Consider the following 21,395-nt stretch of genomic DNA (forward strand, 5'->3'; position numbering starts at 1 on the left):
TCCAGCTAATCAGTTATTAAGACAATGACTTTATTCTTGATTAATGACTGCTTAGACAGTGATAAGTTTCGAGGGTTCTGGGCCTTTTCCATGTTAAACAAAGTACTTTACCACTGAACTATGTGCACAGTCATGGATATTAAATCTTTATGTTAGGTTCTCTCTGTTCAAATAATTTCAATCTTGATGCTCATTAGAGTTCTGAAGAGTTGAGAATAAGAGATGAAGAAATGGAAAAGAGGATTTTAGAAACAATACTGTAAAACCATTGTCCCCCATTTAACAGTGTCACACTACCTTGTCACTTTGTTCCACTGAGAAGATATCTAGCAGCAGCAGGGATACTGCCTGAAGAAACAAGACGTAGTGGCTGTACTCCCACACCATCATGAAAGTGTACGTCGAGGTACTCAGCAACAGGTAGCAAAACCTCTAGAGAAAAAAACAACTAGGATCAGTTACTTCACTATTGCAAAACCCAATAAGCTACAGACCAACTAGGTGTGGTGGTGCATGTCCTAATCCCAGCTCGTGAGAAGTAGAGGCAGGTGGACTTCTATGAGTTCAAGGCCAGCTTAGTCTACATAACAAGTTCTAGGACATAGAAGGAGCCTTATTTCAAAATTAAAATAAAATGATAAAACAAAATAAACCAGCCAAACAAACAAACAAACAAAAAACCACAGCAGGATCTTAGCAAAGCACAGAGAGGAACCAGCACCTGTTTTTCCCATATTATATTTCAAAGGGGCAGGACAAAAGGGGCACAATTTTTTTTTTTTTTTCATTTCAAGAGAGGAAGCAAGGCCAGGCAGTGGTGGTGCATGCCTTTAATCCCAGCACTTGGGAGGCAGAGGCAGGCGGATTTCTGAGTTTGAGGCCAGCCTGGTCTACAGAGTGAATTCCAGGACAGCCAGGGCTACACAGAGAAACCCTGTCTTGAAAAAAACAAAAAACAAAACAAAACAAACAAACAAAAAAAAAAAAAACAAGAGAGAGAAGAAGAAGCAAATGCTAAAAGAAATTGATTTTTAAAAAAAGATTTATTTATTTATATGAGTATACTATAGCTGTCTTCAGACACAACAGAAGAGGGCATTGAATCCCATTACAGATGGTTATGAGCCACCATGTGGTTGCTGGGAATTGAACTCAGGACCTGTGGAAGAGTAGTCAGTGCTCTTAACCACTGAGCCACCTCTCCAAGCCCAAGAAATTGAGTTTTATTAGAGTAGCTGGTAAACTTTTGTTAATATGGAAGCTTCTTTTGTCCTAAAATCGTCTCTCTTTTCTCATTCATGCTAATTTTATTTTCAAAAAAAACCCTCAAGAATCTGGGTTGCCTAGCCAAGCTTTTGCTCTTAACAAGGTTTGGCCTGTTTCCCTCCAGTGCAACACATAACAACCATGCAAACCTGGATGCTACTTTTCTTTACGTAATAATGAAAAAGAGCCATGCCTGGGTGCACTTCCCTAATCTCAGCTCTTAGAACTAGAACGAGAGGATCCAAGGCCAGTCTGGGCTGTGTCTCTGAACACATCCTGTTCCTTCCTGCCCTCAACACAGCAAGCTTAGTTGCTGAACTTTTATGGCTTGAATGTTCCGTTGCATGTAGAACAACATGACAGATTTCAGGCCTAATTCCCATAGCTCAGTGCTTTCTTCTGCCGTGAGGGATCACACCCAAGGTCTCAGCCTTACTGGCCAAGAGTTCGTCCATGGAGCTGCATCTCCTGCACAGGCCTTTACACTGTCAGGGAGTTCTTTGTGTAGAGAGAGATGAACTGCCAAAGCTGCTTTTATGACATTTATTTTGAACTAAAATAAACTGTTGCCTAAAAATAGTAATAACTTTTTAAGTAAAATTTGTTTAAACTTTTTTATTGTGTATAATTTGGGGGAGGACCACATGTGTGGTGTCTGTTCTCTCCTTGTACCTATTATGAGGGCCATGGAATTACAGGCTGCCAGGCTTTAGTGTCTCTGACCAGAGTCAGGCTATACAGGCAGGTTGCTTTAGTGTCTGGAGTCTACAATAGTCTTGAACTTGTGGAAATCTTGCTGCTTCAGTTGTCTGTGTGCTGGTACTTACTACAAGTATGCACCTCCACGTCCATCTGTTCGTCCTTTATTTTTAGGGAGATATTTTTGCTGTACTCTTTTTGACAGGGCTGGCTTTGAACTCATCATGTAGCTAAGGATATACCTGAACTCCTGCCTCCTACCTACCCCCAAGTGCTGGGATAAGAGCATGGACGACAGTATCTAGCTAGGGCCATGCTTTATCCCACTTGTACCATGTCGTTATTTAATTTCTTTTCACTGCAGTGTTTCATGCTATGCTATATATTATTTCTAAGTTTTTTGTTTGGTTCTTGAGGCTGGGTCTCTTTATTATGTAGCTCTGGCTGCCCTGGAACTCACCGTGTAGACCAGGCTGGCCTCAAAATCACAGAGGTCCTCCGGCCTCTGCCTCCTGAGTGCTGGGATTAAAGACATACACCACCATACCTAGTTTATTATTTTATATTTTCAAATTTAAATATATATATATATTATATGTATATATGTAATATATACATATTATACTATATTATACACATAGTCAAAAATAATCCTATCATTATAAGTGGGTCTACAGTAAAAAGAATATTACCTTTCAGTTTCCTATTGTATTTGCTTCTTAGTAATGTAAAATACACATGAGGAATTAAAACCGAGGAAGGAATCTGCTTAGTTCCTCCCATTGGTGTGTTTGGGTCTGGTGCTGGGGTAGAAGCTCCAGCCATTGCACATGCCAGCTACCACAGAGGTACACCCCTCTAACAGACAAGCTTATTAGAAGACTTTGTTTGGTCGATTCTGGTCTCTTCCTAACCAGGAAATTTTTATGTAAGACAGGCCGACTGCCAACAGACTGCTATGTTTCAGTCAACTTCAATAATGAACTGCCTCTGTAGGCATACATTTTATTAACATTATTCTGTGACACAGTCTATAGGCTTCATTCAACTGCCCATGGGATTGAGGGAATAACAATAACAAAAACTTAAGATTCTAAATGATCTGAGACGGACATTTCCTTAAGCTTTGACTAACCTACTAATCTCAGTCAGGGAAGACATGTGAATGAACACAAGACCATGCCGTACTGCCATCAAAGTTTACACCACTGTCATCCTCAGCCACGGCTGTGTCTTCAGGAATATTTCTTTTAAGTTCTGATGACTAAAGGACATAAATGTTCCTGAAGTAAGAGAAATGGCAAAAACAACACTTGGATAGATTAACTTCCAAAATCAGATATTCTTCATGTAACCATACTAAAAACAATATAACATCTGTTTTTCTAAAACTATTCCGCTGCCATCAGATTACAGAAAAACAGATGTAACAATGGCCTTACTACATGTTACATAGTAACATGCTTCACTGAATACAACTTAGCTCCTACTATGACTTACTTTAAAATTAAGCACCATAGCCTAGCATGGTGGTGCACACGTGCAACCCTACATGGCAGCAGGGAGAGAAAGTGCTCAAGGCCCGGCCTTCCTTACACAGTGAGTTTGAAGCCAGCCCGAACGAAAGACATTTCTGTGTCAAAACAAAACAACCAAAGCATATTTGCAAAGCATCAGAATTAGCTGTGAGGTATAAAACACATTTATATCTTACCTCTGCATAAGTATTTAGATTTCTTTTTAAATAGCCTGTAAGTGCAGCAACTTGGCATGCAAAATACGGTAGAGCCCAGTTTTCTCTTAAAGGAATGGAGTACTCGATTCTTGTTGTGTCCACCCTAAAACAAACCACAGAGGACACTGAAAGTAAGGCATGCATCTGTGTGACACTACAGTACATTTCTCTTTATCTTATCTTTAAATTATTATTTTATTTTACACATATGGGTGTTTTGCCTGCATGAAGGTCTGTTTACATGTGTGAGCCTGGTGCTCCTGGATGCCAGAAAAGGGCATCAGATTCCTGGAACTAGAGCTACAGACAGTTGTGAGCTGCCATGTGGGTGCTGGGAATTGAATCCAGGTCCTCTGGAAGGGCAGCCAGTGCTCATAACGGCTGAGCTATCATGGTTCACAGCAGTAATTCCAATACTTGGAAGATAAAGGCAGAAAGATCACTGCAAGCTTGGAGCTAGTGTGGTCCACACATTAAGTCCCAAACAAGACCTTGTCTCAAAAATGTTAAACAAACAACAAAAAAAAGGTGACAGATATTAGAATAATTAGTTCCATGCATATAAGATTGTAATCAGCCTTTAGTTACCTATGATAAAAGAGTATAAAATAGTCAAAATTCAGAAAGAACAAGTGCGTGGCTCAGTGGGCAAAGGTGTTTCCAAGAAATAATGCCTGAGACCCACATGATAGAAGGGGAAAACCAGTCCTGAAAGTTCACCTCTGATTCCCACACATATACACTTAACAAATAATTGATACAATGTAAACAAAAAATAGTAAAAGTTTATTGAAAAATCTCTGCATTTTGTTTTTACTTTTTAAAAAAAATGGCAAGAAAAAAGAAATTATGTCTTAGTGGGTTTCTGCTCCTATAAAAGAATGCCATGGACTTTGCTATTTATAAACAAAAGAATGCTCATAGTTCTAGAAGCTGGGAATCCAAGATCAAGGAAGGATCAGGGGATGCAACCAAAAATGTTTTCCTCTAGTGCTGAAGTATGAAAGCAGGGCCCATGCACAGCAGCCACGCCCTCTACCCTGCAGCAGTGTCCCAGGGCCCTTAGCTGTTTCTATAGGGCAGTCATGGAGCCCCCACTGTTTCTCCAGTCACAGAGACTCCTCCCCATTCTCAGTAGTAGCACACTGGAAATCATGTAGCTTGGAGAAAACACTCAAAGCACAGCTGCACAATGGCAAGTCTGTCGACTCTGGGCTTTATGACACAAAGTATGAAAAAAAAAATCAAACAGTAAAACCCAACTCACTGGACTTGACCAGAATTAAAACGGTTCTGTTTTCTAAGAAAGCATGTGGCCAAAGCTGGGCGTGGTGGCGCACGCCTTTAATCCCAGCACTTGGGAGGCAGAGGCAGGCGGATTTCTGAGTTCGAAGCCAGCCTGGTCTACAGAGTGAGTTCCAGGACAGCCAGGGCTACACAGAGAAACCCTGTCTCGAAAAACCAAAAAAAAAAAAAAAAAAAAAAAAAGAAAGAAAGAAAGCATGTGGCCGACGTACTGACCCCTGTGTTAATGCCAGCACTCAGTAGGTGGATCTGGCACGCGCATCTCCCTGAGTTTGAGGACAGTGTGGCCCACACAGAAAGTTCTGGATACCCAGGGCTACATAGTGAGAGACTGTCTCAAAAAAAAAAAAAAAAAAAAAAAAAGAGGGGTGAGGGGAGAGAGGGGAGAAAAGAAAAGCATAAAGCACACAGACAAAAAACTCTGACAAACCTGCCCCTGACAAGGGAAACCACCAGGAAGAACTCGTGTTTATAATATCATAGCCTGCACAGTAGAACCACTCTTCTTCACTGACTGCAATGTTGTTATGCCAGGATAACTGTGTAAAAACTCTTACTACTCAATAATCAAATGTAAACAATGCCATAAAAAACAAGAACTGGCATGGTGCACAAAGCACAAGAAGCCAAGACAGGAAGACCACAAGTCCGGTGTCAACCTAGGCTTCAGTGGGCGATGGGGTGAGGGGAGGATAGTTTAGATTTACAGTGCTTACAGAGCATACCACAGGTCCAACCTCACTACTACAGAACAGGAGGTGTGAACAGATCCATGACACTGAACTCTCCACTAAAAAAAAGAACTGAAGAGACTTTGTAGAAAGAGTCTCTTGTGTACTGTGTAGAAGCGTCACCCGTCAATAAAAAAGCTGATGTCCTATTAGCAAAAAGCAGGAAATGAGAGGAAGGAGTTCCAGTAGAGAGACAGGAATTCTGGGAGATTCTCACACAGAAGATCCACCCTGGACTCTGAGGAAGTCAGATATACAAAACTGAGGAGAGACAACTAACCTTGTGGTAGACAATGGAATAGTTTAACTGGGTTAAGTGAGTTATGATCTAGTCGGGGAACAAGTAGTATAAGGCCGTAAGCACTGTAACTAAAATAAAGCTCTGAGTTGTTATTGGGGAACTGGGGCACGGGTGGGAAAGCCCAAGGTTGCAAGACTTTACCAACTAAGCACATGGACATCACTGGGCATTAAGTGCTCCCTGACTGCCACGATGGAGCCACACAACTCTTAACTGTTACAAATTCTTCCCTGCCTCAGGACCAAAGCAATAGGGCCAACAAATCTTGCCCCCAAATCTCCAAGACCATGCTCAAAGAACTCCAAGGAAAAAGCGTCAGCTTGCCAATCCGTGAGAGAAGCCTAGGTGCCATCAGTCTGCCACCCATCCTTACACGCAGTCGCCTTGCATTCCAGACAGTGGAGCCCCTCACTCAGACAAACACTGGCAAGCCGGCCTGAGGAGCAGACCGAATCACTCCCTGATAGGAACTGAACTGTTTCCACACTCCCCTAAGCAGAAGGGAACATCATACAAAGGGACCACCACGGTCCCCTCATGCAAGTCAATGAAGATGTCTCCTTAAGAGAGCCCCTCCACAGACCCAAACTGAAAAAAAGACAAAAGCAAGCCAGATTCTAGTGAGGACAGCTTAACGCTGGATTCCTCTCACCACTCCCTTCACCAAAACTCACAGTTCAAGCCGAATCCTAGAATTATGGTGTGAGGTGCATGGTGTTTGGGCTCGCTTGTCTTTCTAGTACAACCATGCTGAAAACTAAATTCTCTTCCTGCCTCTCATGGGAAATAAACTACAATGAGATATCACTGAACACTCTATTACCTACTATGCAACAAGGCTATCAGCAAAACACACACACACACACACACACACACACACACACACACACACACACACAGAGTGACTTAAGATCAGGGCCAATTATATGGCTTAGTGGGATAGCACTTGCAGGCACAAGATCCTGGGTTCAATACTCGGCATTACCCAAACAAAAACTAAAAGGAAACAAAGCTAGGGAAAACTCCTTTGCTTAAAACAGCTTATGCTATGACTTCCAGATAAGATCAGAAGCTGCAAACTGCCTCAAGTGCGAACTGGTAAAAGAGAAAGCCAGAAAAGTCTACAAAGGAAGAAGGATACCTGAAGAGAGCAGAGAAAATGGCAGGCAATTCAAAAAAGTAAACTGGATAGAGCTTTAGCAGTGTAGTTCCTGTGAGAGAAGAGCCAGCAGCTGCTTCCAGAAGCAATGTATTGTCTCCTTGCTGAGTAGTACTAAGGGCGGAGCCTTCAAGAATAAACTGACGAGGGGTTGGGGAAATGGCTGAGTTTATAAAAAGTGCTGGCTGCTCTTGCAAAGGACCCACATTCAATTCCCAACACCCAGAGTGCCTCAGAACTGTCTGTAACTATAGTCCAGGGGATCCAATGCCCTTTTCTGGCCTCTGTGAGTACCGGCAACATATGTAATGCACTGGCAGGTAACATCTATACACATAAAATAAAAACAAATCTTCATTTTTAAAAAGCTGATCAATAAAACAAGACAGCCTCCCTGCAAGTAACTCAGAGGAGATATCCATACTAGTAGATCCCAAAGTGCAACCCACAAATGTTAGACCATGGAGAAAATAAGCCAGGGGTAGAGCTTAGTTGGTCTAGTGCTTCCCAGCATGCACCACATGAGTGCACCTCTGAAGTCCCAGCACTGGGGAGGACAGTGCACCTCAGACCACACTGGTACACTGTATCTGAGACCAGCCTTGGTTGACATAGTAAGACTGGGGAGGACAGTGCACCTCAGACCACACTGGTACACTGTATCTGAGACCAGCCACGGATGACATAATAAGACTCTCTTTCAAAAACAAAAACAACTAGGGAACAGGCTCAATGGAGTCCCTGCCTTGCTGTAAAAAGCTATACGTTGTTCCTCAGCCATATAAAAGAAAAATGTTTTCTAGGCTTCTTTGAATGTGATGATAAATATTTAATGATCAAATGAAAAGAGTACTATTTGACAAATGTAGTGGTCTTCATAATGGTATTCATGGTTCCTGCCTTCTGGTGTAAACGCCATCATCTTCTACGGTGTGTGTGTGCGTGCGTGCGTGCGTGCGTGCGTGCGTGCGTGCGTGCGTGCGTGTGTGTGTGTGTGTGTGTGTGTGTGTGTATATAAAAAATGCCATCATCTTCTACAGTATATATCTTCTACAGTGTGTGTGTGTGTGTGTGTGTGTGTGTGTATTGGAGTGATGCCATGTCTCCAGGATTAGGTTATAAAAAACATCGATCAATGTCTCTTGGATCATTTAATATAAAATAACATCTTAAGTTATATCAGACCCAGATCCACCAGGTAAGCCGCTCTATTCCTAGCAATTGTGTCAAATAATGTTTTTTTAGTAGAAGCTATTTTCTTAGGCAGCCATAAGCAAACACAATCACTTCTTAAAGCCAGTCTTGCACTAAACCTGAACTCCTGATTCTCCTACCCTTAACTCCTGAGTGTTGCAATTACAGGTATGTCATCATGCCTGGCCTAGAACTTTTTTTGATTTTTTAAAAAAATTTTTTTATTGGGTATTTTCCTCATTTACATTTCCAATGCTATCCCAAAAGTCCCACATATCCTCCTCCCCACTCCACTACCCACCCACTCCTACTTCTTGGCCCTGGCGTTCCCCTGTACTGGGGCATATAAAGTTTGCAAGTCCAATGGGCCTCTCTTTCCACTGATGGCCAACTAGGCCATCTTCTGCTACATATGCAGCTAGAGACACAAGCTCCAGGGGGTACTAGTTAGTTCATATTGTTGTTCCACCTATAGGGTTGCAGATCCCTTTAGCTCCTTGGATACTTTCTCTAGCTCCTCCATTGGGGTCCCTGTGATCCATCCAATAGCTGACTGTGAGCATCCACTTCTGTGTTTGCTAGGCCCCGGCATAGTCTCACAAGAGACAGCTCTATTAGGGTCCTTTCAGCAAAATTTTGCTAGTGTATGCAATGGTGTCTGTATTTGGCGGCTGATTATGGGATGGATCCCCGGATATGGTAGTCTCTAGATGGTCCATCCTTTCATCTCAGCTCCAAACTTTGTCTCTGTAACTCCTTCCATGGGTGTTTTGTTCCCAATTCTAAGAAGGGGCAAAGTGTCCACACTTTGGTTTTCATTCTTCTTTAGTTTCATGTGCTTTGTATCTTATATCTTGGGTATTCTAAGTTTCTGGGCTAATATCCACTTATCAGTGAGTACATATCATGTAAGTTCTTTTGTGATTGGGTTACCTCACTCAGGATGATGCCCTCCAGGTCAATCCATTTGTCTAGGAATTTCATAAATTCATTCTTTTTAATAGGTGAGTAGTACTCCATTGTGTAAATGTACCACATCTTCTATATCCATTCCTATGTTGAGGGGCATCTGGGTTCTTTCCAGCTTCTGGCTATTATAAATAAGGCTGCTATGAATATAGTGGAGCATGTGTCTTTCTTACCAGTTGGAACATCTTCTGAATATATGCCCAGGAGTGGTATTGCGGGATCCTCCGGTACTACTATATCCAATTTTCTGAGGAACTGCCTGACTGATTTCCAGAGTGGTTGTACAAGCCTGCAATTCCACCAGCAATGGAGGAGTGTTCCTCTTTCTCCACATCCTCGCCAGCATCTGCTGTCACCTGAGTTTTTGATCTTAGTCATTCTGACTGGTGTGAGGTGGAATCTCAAGGTTGTTTTGATTTGCATTTCTCTGATGATTAAGGATGCTGAACATTTTTTCAGGTGCTTCTCAGCCATTCGGTATTCCTCAGGTGAGAATTCTTTGTTTAGCTCTGAGCCCCATTTTTTAATGGGGTTATCTGATTTTCTGGAGTCCACCTTCTTGAGTTCTTTATATATATTAGATATTAGTCCCCTATCTGATTTAGGATAGGTAAAGATCCTTTCCCAGTCTGTTGGTGGCCTTTTTGTCTTATTGACAGTATCCTTTGCCTTACAGAAGCTTTGCAGTTTTATGAGGTCCCATTTGTCAATTTTCGATCTTACAGCACAAGCCATTGCTGTTCTATTCAGGAATTTTTCCCCTGTGCCCATATCTTCGAGGCTTTTCCCCACTTTCTCCTCTATAAGTCTCAGTGTCTCTGGTTTTATGTGGAGTTCCTTGATCCACTTAGATTTGACCTTAGTACAAGGAGATAGGAATGGATCAATTCGCATTCTTCTACATGTTAACCGCCAATAGTGCCAGCACCATTTGTTGAAAACGTCTTTTTTCCACTGGATGGTTTTAGCTCCCTTGTCAAAGATCAAGTGACCATAGGTGTGTGGGTTCATTTCTGGGTCTTCAATTCTATTCCACTGGTCTACTTGTCTGTCACTATACCAGTACCATGCAGTTTTTATCACAATTGCTCTGTAGTAAAGCTTTAGGTCAGGCATGGTGATTCCACCAGAGGTTATTTTATCCTTGAAAAGAGTTTTTTCTATCCTAGGTTTTTTGATATTCCAGATGAATTTGCAAATTGCCATTTCTAATTCGTTGAAGAATTGAGTTGGAATTTTGATGGGGATTGCATTGAATCTGTAGACTGCTTTTGGCAAGATAGCCATTTTTACTATATTGATCCTGCCAATCCATGAGCATGGGAGATCTTTCCATCTTCTGAGATCTTCTTTAATTTCTTTTTTCAGAGACTTGAAGTTCTTATCATACAGATCTTTCACTTCCTTAGTTAGAGTCACGCCAAAGTATTTTATATCATTTGTGACTATTGAGAAGGGTGGATTCTTGGAGTCTGAACTCCAGCTCACATACTTGTACAGCAAGCGCTTAGACCGGCTCTGTAAGTGATCCTGTATCTAAGTTAGTCCCTGTGTGGAGTCCTACCTAATCGTCACCATCAAACATAACAATCAATAGGTTTGCAGATAACAGCTGAGCACTGTAAGAATGGGGATATTTTTGGAACTCTATAACCAAAACAAAATCTGTAAATATCAATGTAAAAACCTTGCATACCTGTTAATTAGGAACCACGCAACAGTAAGCATCCCTGCTAGCCACGTGCCACTCATAAGCCAACTTGTAACAAACAAAGCCGTGACATACATTCCTTGTAATCCAAACACAATGCCAATGTAGAAATACACTGGTTCGATCACTTCCTAAAGTAAAAAGAAAGGGAGTGACAGAGGATGGTTAAACAACCCAAAGATACAAACCCACGTAGGAAAACAGACGTCACAGTGAAGACACAGGGCTGGAGGGAGGGCTCCGTGGCTAAGAGCACTTTTCTTCTTACAGAGACCCTCGATTCTGCTCCCCCACAGTGGCTCAGAACTGTCTACAACTTCTGGAGCAGTGGCTTCCAGCCTTCCTAGTGCTGTGACAGTCCCTCATGCTGTGCTGATCCCAACCATAAACTTACTTCATTGCTACTTCATAACTGTCATTTTGCTACTGTTTTGAATCATAATGTAAACACCTGATATGCAGAATATCACAGAGTGAGAACTAGTGTCCTAGAGGATCTGATGCTCTCTGTCCTCTAAGGGCACTGGGCACACATGCAGTCACATATAGATATGCAAGCAAAACACTCATACACATGAAGTAAATCTAAAATAAAAAAAATAATAATAATAAATACATACATTGCTGCCAGTTGCTTGATAGAGAACACTGGCAATAAGTTCTGGGTACAAAGACATCTGTTGCATGGCGTTGATAGTCTTCAGGGAGATGGTTTTGTTATTGTGCGTCAGCTCATAAACACCTAAATACATGATTTTTCTCCAGATTACTGTTCTGCCCCGACAGTGATTCAACATGTCATTCATTAGTAATCACAAATAATATGGAAAAAAAGGCACTCAGATGTTACAGTAGATGCTGCATCTTCCCAACTTACTATCATATCCCGCATCCTAAAGCTCATAACCTTTGAGAAGAGTGCTTTCCTTTAGAACAACATCATTGCTGCAGTTACCGCTGTGGCTGGCCATACCTCTCTCGAATGACGGCGCCTTCAGCATGTCTTTATAGTAGGAGTAGTAAATAGCGCTGTCTCCCTGGAAGGTGATCTCTCGCTCGAGCTCCTGCAGTGACACAAGCAGTAAAGGTCAGGCTGCACTCTTTCTTCTCCTCCAGCCTCTTGTGTTTGGTTTCGTTTGTTTCCTTCACATTTTAAACTGACATTTACAGTTGTATTCAAGGACATATTTAAAATTTCCTAAACTACTGTATTAATAAGATTAAATTTCTCAATAGCCTAGCAATCATTTTTGTTAAAACATTCAAATGGTTTACAACTGATATAACATTATATGTTTTACATACAAGGAAATTCTAGAAGGAAAACCCAAAGAATACCCTACAAACAGCAGGAACAGTAAGAAGGGACTGGCAATAAACTGAATGTCAAACTCTAAAGTAAAAGCCAGGCATGGTGGTATAGGCCCACAACCCTAGCACAGAGGAGGCTGAGGCAGGAGGATCGAGTTTGAGACCAGCTTGGACTACCAGTGAGTTCCAGAACTGCAGTATGACTCTATTTAAAAAATATAAATGACTTTAGAAACAAAATATCCAGAAGAAGAAGATAAGTTTAGGTGCTGGTGAGATGACTCAGCTGTTAAGAGCACTGACTGCTCTTCTGAAGGTCCTGAGTTCAAATCCCAGCAACCACATGGTGGCTCACAACCATCCGTAATGAGATCTGACGTCCTCTTCTGGGGTGTCTGAGGACAGCTACAGTGTACTTATTTATAATAATAAATAAATCTTTGGGCTGGAATGAACAGAGCTGGTGCAAATGGGGTTGACTGAAGCGAGCGGGGCCAACCAGAGTGAGCAGAGGTCTTACATTCAATTCCCAGCAACCACATGATGGCTCACAACCATCTGTACAGCTACAGTGTACTCATATACATAAAATAAATAAATAAATAAATAAATAATTTTTTTTTAAAAAAGAAGATAAGTTTATGCAGGAAGCAGTGTTTTGTATGACTATATATAACCTTACACATTGAGAAGAGGAAGGCTTTAATAATTCCATTTGCAGACCCATACATTCTAAGTGTTTCCCAAATAAGCAAGATTTCTAAGACTTAGGGGCTGGACATGTGGCTCAGTAGTGGAGGGTTTGTAGGTCCTGGTTCAATTCCCAAATTAGAAAAAGAAAAAAAAAAAAAAATCCCAAGATTCAACTACAAAGAACCAAAACTACAGTAATTAAAAACATGGGGCAAAGCCAGGCAGTGGTGGCACATGCCTTTAATCCCAGCACTTGGGAGGCAGAGACAGGTGGATTTCTGAGTTCAAGGCCAGCCTGGGCTACAGAGTCAGTTCCAGGACAGCCAGGGCTACACAGAGAAACCCTGTCTTGAAAAACCGAAAAAAAAAAAAGGGGGGGGGGCATGTGTGGTGTCTCCACTTTAATTCCAGCACTCCAGAGGCCGAGGAGAGCAATCTCTGTGAGTTTGAGGCGAGCTTAGTCTACTAGCAAGTTCTAGTACAACTAGAAAACACACAGTGAGACCCCCGTCTCAAACAAACAGAACCATCAGAAGGTTTTGTATTTTTTATGCTAAATCAATTTTTTGTTCAGTTCTAATCTTATTTCCTCCTTGCTAGGAGTCCAACCCTAGGCCCTGTGTTTGCTAGTCCAGAGCTCTAACCCTGCACTATAATCCAGCCCTGAGCAGATCATCTGCTAACATCAAGCTGTTTTCACACACAGTACAGATTAAGGATTCCTACTTCAAGATCTGAGCTCTTAAACATTCTAAAAGCTGAACCTTTGTGTATGTGGACATGATGGTGTACGTGAAAAATGTTCCCCAAGGAAGAACAATAAAAGTGCTAGCACAACAGAAATGCAAGGACAGCTTCAGACTCCACACAGGAAGCTACGACATTGAACTGTATGTCTAGATGCAGAACCCCTTCCCAACATGTCAGATTGTGTATATGTAAGTACTGCAAAATTTTAAAAAATGATCTTAAAAAATATCCAAATCTCTACCACTTTGAACATTGGCACTTTGGATAAGGGATACCCAACCTGTACTCAAAAACAATGTTACTAGAACCACTTTTTAATAAAGATTCATTATGTTTAAGTGGGTATGTGTGTGTGTGTGTGTGTGTGCGCGCGCGCTCAAGTGAATATGCACGCCCATGTGTGTGCACCTGCATTCAGGTACCTGTACATACATATTCAGATATCTATGGAGGCCACAGTCACAGGCTGTTCTGAGCTGCCTGACATGGAACAAGGCGCTTACTTGGCTCCTTTGTAAGAGCAGTTTGCACTCTTGCCCACTGAGTTGTCTCTCAGCCCCTAGGAGCAATTTCCCAAAGTTCTAACTAGTTATGATTTTACTGACTGTTAATTAAAGAGCCTTGGGGTCTATAAAATGGCTCAGTGGGTAAGAGAATTTGCCACTAAGCCTAATAACCCAAGTTTGATTCCCAGAAGCTACATGTTGGAAGGATAGAGTTGTCCTCTGATCTCCCTGAACGCGCACGCACACACACACACAAGATAAACAAACATACAAACAAATACAAGTAAAACATTTTAACTGTTTGGAGTATACTTAAGTGTACACACTAAGTGTCTGTAATCCTAGCACTTAAAAAGTCAAACAGGAGGGCAGAGAGTTCAAGGCCAGCCTGGGCTACAAACAAGACTCTGTCTTTAATTAAATGTAAAAAATACAAATACTTCTGTAGTTACATTTTGAAAGGGCTAGATTAAACAGTTCTATGAGTTTCTTTATTATAAAATATTTCCATTTCCATAGATGCTTTCCATTGTTAGTCTCCAAAGGGAAATAAATGGTTCCCAGATCTAGTTACCCAATGAACTGCTCTCCCATTTAAACACTGCTCTGGTCTGAATGCTACTGTCCTAGATACGGGCCAATTTTGTATGTGGAAATTCAATCCCTAGTGCGATGGTATTTGAAAGAGGGATTTGGAATATGGGTGTGTCATGAGGACAAATCCTTTAGGACAGGATTAGTGCACTTAGCAAACAGGTCCCAGAACTCCCTCGTCCCTTCTGCCACAGTAAAATGGTCAGTCACCTATGGATCAAGAAGCCAGTTCTGGGACAGGCCTGGTGGCACACACCTCTAACCATAGCATTCTGGAGGCAGATGTGGATAGATCTGTGAGTTAGTTCCTGGACAGCCTGGCCTACATAGTGAGTTCTAAGTGTCTACTTGCTCAAAAATAAGAATGACAAAACTAAGCCACAAAAGCATCAGTATGGGCTCCAAACTCTTAAAACTCCATAGAGCCAAAAGTCAAATGATGAAATTTCAAATATAAGTATAGCAATTATGAGCTGGGCGTGGTGACGCACACCTTTAATCCCAGCACTTGGGAGGCAGAGGCAGGCAGATTTCTAAGTCCGAGGCCAGCCTGGTCTACAAAGTGAGTTCCAGGACAGCCAGGGCTACACAGAGAAACCCTGTCTCGAAAAATCAAAAAAAAAAAAAAAAAAGAAGTATAGCAATTATGTATTCTGTAAAATACCGAAACTGAAAACCAAATACTAAACATCTTTCTTTTTTAAACATCTTGATATTTTCTTTATTTACATTTCAAATGTTATCCCCTCTCCCAGTCCCCCACCCCACCCCCAGGAGAGCCCCTACCCCATACTCCTTCCCCTGCTTCTATGAGGGTGTTCCTGGGGCATCTATCGAGATGAGGCAACATGTTAATGCTATTACTGGAGCCAGTTAGAGGATTTGGTGAATCAAGATACTTGCTATACCACATACATACACAAAATAAATAAATGCAATTTTAAAATTGAAAAATATATAATAAAATTAAAATGTAAATCCTATTATATCGGTTAATCATTTTCAACCTTCCCCCAAAACTCATAAAATTATTCTAAATTTAGATAATATAAGTGTAATTACATAATCTAAAAGTAAAGTATTTTAATTCTAAAATTAGATAATATAAGTGTAATTACATAATCTAAAAGTAAAGTATTTTAATGCTGAAATTCATATTCCTGAAATATGAACTACCAAAACTACTAAGAGGCTTTATACCATAGCACTTTTCTGAAAGTCCCTAGAGTCAGCTTGATCTGACCACAGCCATCTTCCGACAGAGGAGTCATTGCTGCTTCTGAGTAGCTCTGACCTCTTTTTCCCGTTTCTCAGCATGCTCTAAATGGACAAACTGCTAGAGCGGTACTTCGGACCTCCATCCTGCATCAGGAATGTGCCTACCCGGCGCATTTGGTCTGGAAGAAATCGGACTTGTTCTGACATTTTACCATCACTTCCTTTTCATTCCAAGTTCAAGGACTCAGTTTTGCTACTGCCCACAACTCACAGCTACAAATGAGCTCCTGGATCTGCTTGTCTTTCTTCAGCCTGGTGCCTCTTGCAGCCAGTTCTCATACACTTGGGCCAGATTTTCCTCAAACAATCCCAGATAAATTCACTGTACAAGGAGAACACCCTAATAGATTCTAGTTTATAAATTAGCTTACTTCATTTTGTTTGAGACAGCCTCACTATGTAGGCCTGGTCAGCCTGGAACTAGCTATGTAGACCAAGTTAACCTAGACTTCACAGAGCTCTGTCTACCTCTGCCTGCCAGTGCTAGATTTATAGCACCTGCAACCACACCCAGCTTATTACATATTTTAAGGGTGATACTGTAACTGTGTCTCAAAAGAACTTCTATAGCATTTTGCTAATACCTACAAATAAGAAGGTACTTGTCATACTTTTTTTTTTAATATTTGTTTATTTATTTATTATATGTAAGTACACTGTAGCTGTCTTCAGACACTCCAGAAGAGGGCGTCAGATCTCATTACAGATGGTTGTGAGCCACCATGTGGTTGCTGGGACTTGAACTCAGGACCTTAGCAAGAGCAGTCGATGCTCTTAACCGCTGAGCTATCTCACCAGCCCCCTACTTGTCATACTTAACAAATATATGTACAACCTCCTAAGAAACACATTGTTCAAGTTAATAGTGTGTGAAAACACTTTTCATATTCTCAAAAATTCTTCTTACCTGCCTGTTGGAAAACCAGAATTTCCGTTCATGGTAAGCTGACAAGTAGAAAACATGCATCATACCACTAATAACGGCTGCGAGACAGCCAATGACGATCTTTGCAAAACGTTGAAATGACACATCTGAAAAAGAATATTAAAGATAGTCAAACTCCAACAGAGGCCCATCCTACAGGACAGCTCAGCAGGACGCTTCCCAGATGAGAAGCCCAGCTGATGGAACTCCTGCCTGGCATATGTGAGGTCCTGGGGTAATCCCCACTACAAGCAAAGGAAAGAGAAAGAGCCAGAAAGAAGAAAGGATGGATGGATGGATGTCAGATAAGATGGATGGATGGATGGATGTCAGGAAAGAAGGATAGATGGATGTCAGATAAGAAGGAGGGATGGATGATGGATGGATGGATGGACAGGTGGATGTCAGGAAAGAAAAATGGACAGATGTATGTCAGGGTCATCAAAAACAAAAACCTAGGAAACTGTCAGTGCATAGAGTCCAAAACAACACGACAACAAAAGTAAAAAGACATAAGGTGAAGACTAAGAACATCTGAATAAAGTACAGGTTTCATTTGAGGGGAATGCCTCAATATTTATTACTTGTAACAAATGCACCACACTAGTGTAAAATGCCAACAAGGGAAAGATGGTCTAGGAACCTGTAAGAAGGTTTAGTGTGAGAAAGTACTAGTCACCAATCATGATGACCTGACCTGAGTTCAATCCTTCGGACCAATATGGTAAAAGGAGAGAACTAACTCCTAAAAGTTGTCTCTGGTCTTCCATGTGTGCTCACGTTCTCTCTCTCTCTCTCTCTCTCTCTCTCTCTCTCTCTCTCTCTCTCTTTCTCTCTCTCTCTCACACACACATACACAATTAGTAAAAAAACAATTTTTAAGTCTGACACATTGTAGAGATTTGTTTCACAACAAGGCAAATATGATTAACATGAAAGAACAGTATACTGAAAATTGGTTGAAACATGGAAAAAAAGGCGAGGAGTGGTGGTGGTTGTCTTTAATCCCAGCACTGGGAGGCAGAGGCAGGCGAACCTCTGAGTTTGAGGCCAACCACGTTGTCTACAGAGCAAGTTCCAGGACAGCCAGAAGTACACATAGAAACCCTCTGTTTCAAAAAACAAACAAACAAACAAAACTAAGAAACAACAATTTAAAAAAACAAGATATGAAAAAACTGCCCACTGACATTAAATGATAAAAAGGAATGGGTTAATATCTATAAACTAACTATTAATATCTATTAATATTTATAGACACTCATTCTGAATCTTCACTGATAGTTTTCCTTTAAAAAAAAAACTAACATATATTCTGTAAACTACAGTCCTTGATATATTATATGTACTTGGATGAGTTTTGATGACTATGTCTTAAAAGGACACATATAACTGTTTGTTTACATATAAGCATCCATGCATAGGAGCTCTTCCTGATGAACATGTAGACACACTTGGACTGCGCACAGGAGGAGGCAGTCCCACACAGCCCAGGAAGTATATCCCAAAGGCATGGGACGGAATAGCAGACAACTCTGAGAGATCCACTTCTTGATTTATTAGGTCAGTTAAACGAAAATCTCAGGACTGAGGGCTTAGCACAGGGCAAGGTCCAGGTTTAATCTCTAGCACCAAAAGACAAACAAAACTTAGAGTTTGCAAATGTTCTTATTTATTATATAAAATACATATTTCTAAATAAAAAACAATTATATTGTAAATATTTTAAACTATTCAATAATCAACTATTAGTGTCAGTATGATATAACTGTTTTATGGTTTTAGTTTTTTGAGACAGTTTCACTATGTAGCCTTGGCTGGCCTAGAACTCATGGAGATCCACCTGCCTCTACTTCCCAAGTGATGAGATTAAAGGTATGAGCCACCACACCTAGCCTTAATATAACTGTCTTAAAATTTGGTTTTGGCTTGGTTTCATTTGGCTTTTGAAAGGATCATATGTTGAACTAAGTCACCACATAGTGGAGGCTGTACATGAACCTGAGTCTCTTGCCTCCACCTTCCGAGCATTGACATCACAGGTATGCACTGTGTTACCTAGCTTTTTCACGTTACTGTTTCTAATATCATGATATATAATCATTATATTACATATAAGCACACACATAAATACATATACACATAAATATATAATATATACACATATATTTCCTATTCTCAAAGCATTTAGTGATTAGCAATGCTAAGAGCACAGCAAATACCAGTTACTGTTATTGTGCTAAACAAGTATACTTTCATAGATATACACAGTAGCTGAAGCCATGACAGCCTAGAATCTGGTGCACACCTAGCTCTCCTGGCACTTGGGAGGCAGAGCGAGGAGGATCTGTGAGTTGAGGCCAGCTTGGTCTACAGAGCTAGTTACAGGGCCGCCCAGCACTACACAGAAAAGCTCTGCCTCAAAAAACTAAATGAATAAATAAATAAATAAATAAATAAATAAATAAATAAATGAAAGTACCAATTAAAAAATGATAATACATGCCCAGCATCCAGCAATAAGGAGGTTCAAGCAGCTAGATCACAAGTTCAAAGCCAGCCTGGGCTTCAGAGGAGTTCTAGGCTACCATGGGCTTCCTAGCAAGACCTTTTCATAAACAAACAAACAAACATGTATAGGATTTTTAATTACATGGTCAGTCAGAATCCAGCATAAGCAGATAAATCTTTCAGTTGTAAAATGCTGATCAAGTACAGAAAAAAAAAATTTCATAGGTATCAATATCAATAGTATAGGTAACAGTTTTTGTTGTTTCTGTATTACAAAGCTTTATTTCTCACAACTCTATTTTAGGCTACTGCTTAATTCAGCAGTTCAGCTTTGTTCCTGGACTTCTGGTATCTTCACAGCTCCAGATTAGCGTGACTCTATCTGACACGCTATTATCAGGACAGAGGAACATAGCAGAAAGCAATTTGTGCTCAGAACTAGCATACTGCTCTTCCACTGACATTCCAAGGCTCAACCCAGTCACAGACCTGCCTCTCAGCAGGACAGGAAGGTCACTGCCTCAGAGAGGTAGTCCAAATCCAACAGTAATCAAGGGATGTGTCATGCACTTTAGCAAAGACAGCATGTGTTTGGGAATAATAAAATAGTAACTGACTGGTTCCACAGGCACAAATATTTACTTCCTTCCCCAAAGCAAAACATGGTCACTGAATCACATACTGACTGAACAGCTTTCTCAGATCTGCTTGCTGCCTGCAGACAAGTTCATATGCCGATTTAAGACCTCAAGACTTGCAGACCTTTGAAACTATGACAGACAATCCCAAAGGCTAAATTAGGTAGAGGTTCAGCTGAAAATCCAGTGACTTAGGTAGCTGGGGAATCTGAAGTCAGGCAGAGCAAGTCAGTGAGGACATGATGCAAAAAAAGCTGGGCGTGGTGGGGCACGCCTTTAATCCCAGCACTTGGGAGGCAGAGGCAGGCATATTTCTGAGTTCGAGGCCAGCCTGGTCTTCTACAGAATGAGTTCCAGGACAGCCAAGGCTACACAGAAAAACCCTGTCTCGAAAAAAAACCAAAAAAAAAACAAAAAAAAACAAAAAAAAAATCAAAGGGTGAGTATGATGGCACATACCTTTAATCTCAGCATTGAGAGGCAAGAGGCAGGAGGATCTCTACTGAGTTCAAAGCCAGCCTGGTCTATACACGGAGTTCTAGGACACTAAGAGCTGCAGAAGAACCCTGTCTGGGAAAAAAAAAAAGAGAGAGAAAGGCAGACAGACAGACACAGACAGACACACATATACACATACACAGAAATTTCTAATACAAAATATGCCTGCAAGATATATGCTCACAAACACAACATTCACAGCATGAACATTTGTAATTAAATACTGAAAACCCAAATGTCCAAAAGAAGCAATTACGTACAGTCAAACAATGAAATGCTGCTAAGCATGGGGCTGGAAAGACAGAAGAGTACTTGCTGCTTTTCCAAAGGACCCCAGCTCAACCCCAGCACCCATTTCTGGTGGCTTAACTCTAGCTCCAAGGGATTTGACACTATTGCCCTCTGCAGACACCTGCACTCACATGTATATACAGTGTCTACGTGCAGTATCTACTTACTTAACAATATAGGGCCTGGAGAGATTGCTCAGTAACTGAGAGCACTGGCTGCTCTTCCAGAAGATCCAGGTTTCATTCCCAGTACCTCTGTGGCAGCTGAGAAGCATCTGTAACTCCATTTCCAGGGGATCTGACACAAATTTCTGACCTCAGCAGTCACAAG

The 21,395-nt window shown here is 41.1% G+C and overlaps 1 protein-coding gene across 3 annotated transcripts in view; it reads right to left on the minus strand.

Annotated features, from left to right (window-relative positions):
* Dpy19l4 (dpy-19-like 4 (C. elegans)) overlaps positions 1–21,395 on the minus strand; it is a 60,824-nt gene that overhangs the window by 30,942 nt on the left and 8,487 nt on the right. For 2 of the 3 annotated variants that reach the window (NM_001081201.2, XM_006538041.4), the window contains 6 exons: positions 17,110–17,234; positions 12,044–12,134; positions 11,691–11,812; positions 11,056–11,201; positions 3,680–3,803; positions 298–432 (listed from right to left, as the gene is read on the minus strand). In NM_001081201.2, the coding sequence (NP_001074670.1) occupies positions 298–432; positions 3,680–3,803; positions 11,056–11,201; positions 11,691–11,812; positions 12,044–12,134; positions 17,110–17,234 (743 nt within the window). Of the gene's footprint in view, positions 1–297; positions 433–3,100; positions 3,249–3,679; positions 3,804–11,055; positions 11,202–11,690; positions 11,813–12,043; positions 12,135–17,109; positions 17,235–21,395 lie in introns of those variants that run through there. The other variant, XM_006538042.4, reaches the window with a different exon arrangement.

Source organism: Mus musculus, chromosome 4 (genome assembly GCF_000001635.26).
Source record: "Mus musculus strain C57BL/6J chromosome 4, GRCm38.p6 C57BL/6J".
In the NCBI taxonomy this organism is placed as follows: Eukaryota; Metazoa; Chordata; class Mammalia; order Rodentia; family Muridae; genus Mus; species Mus musculus.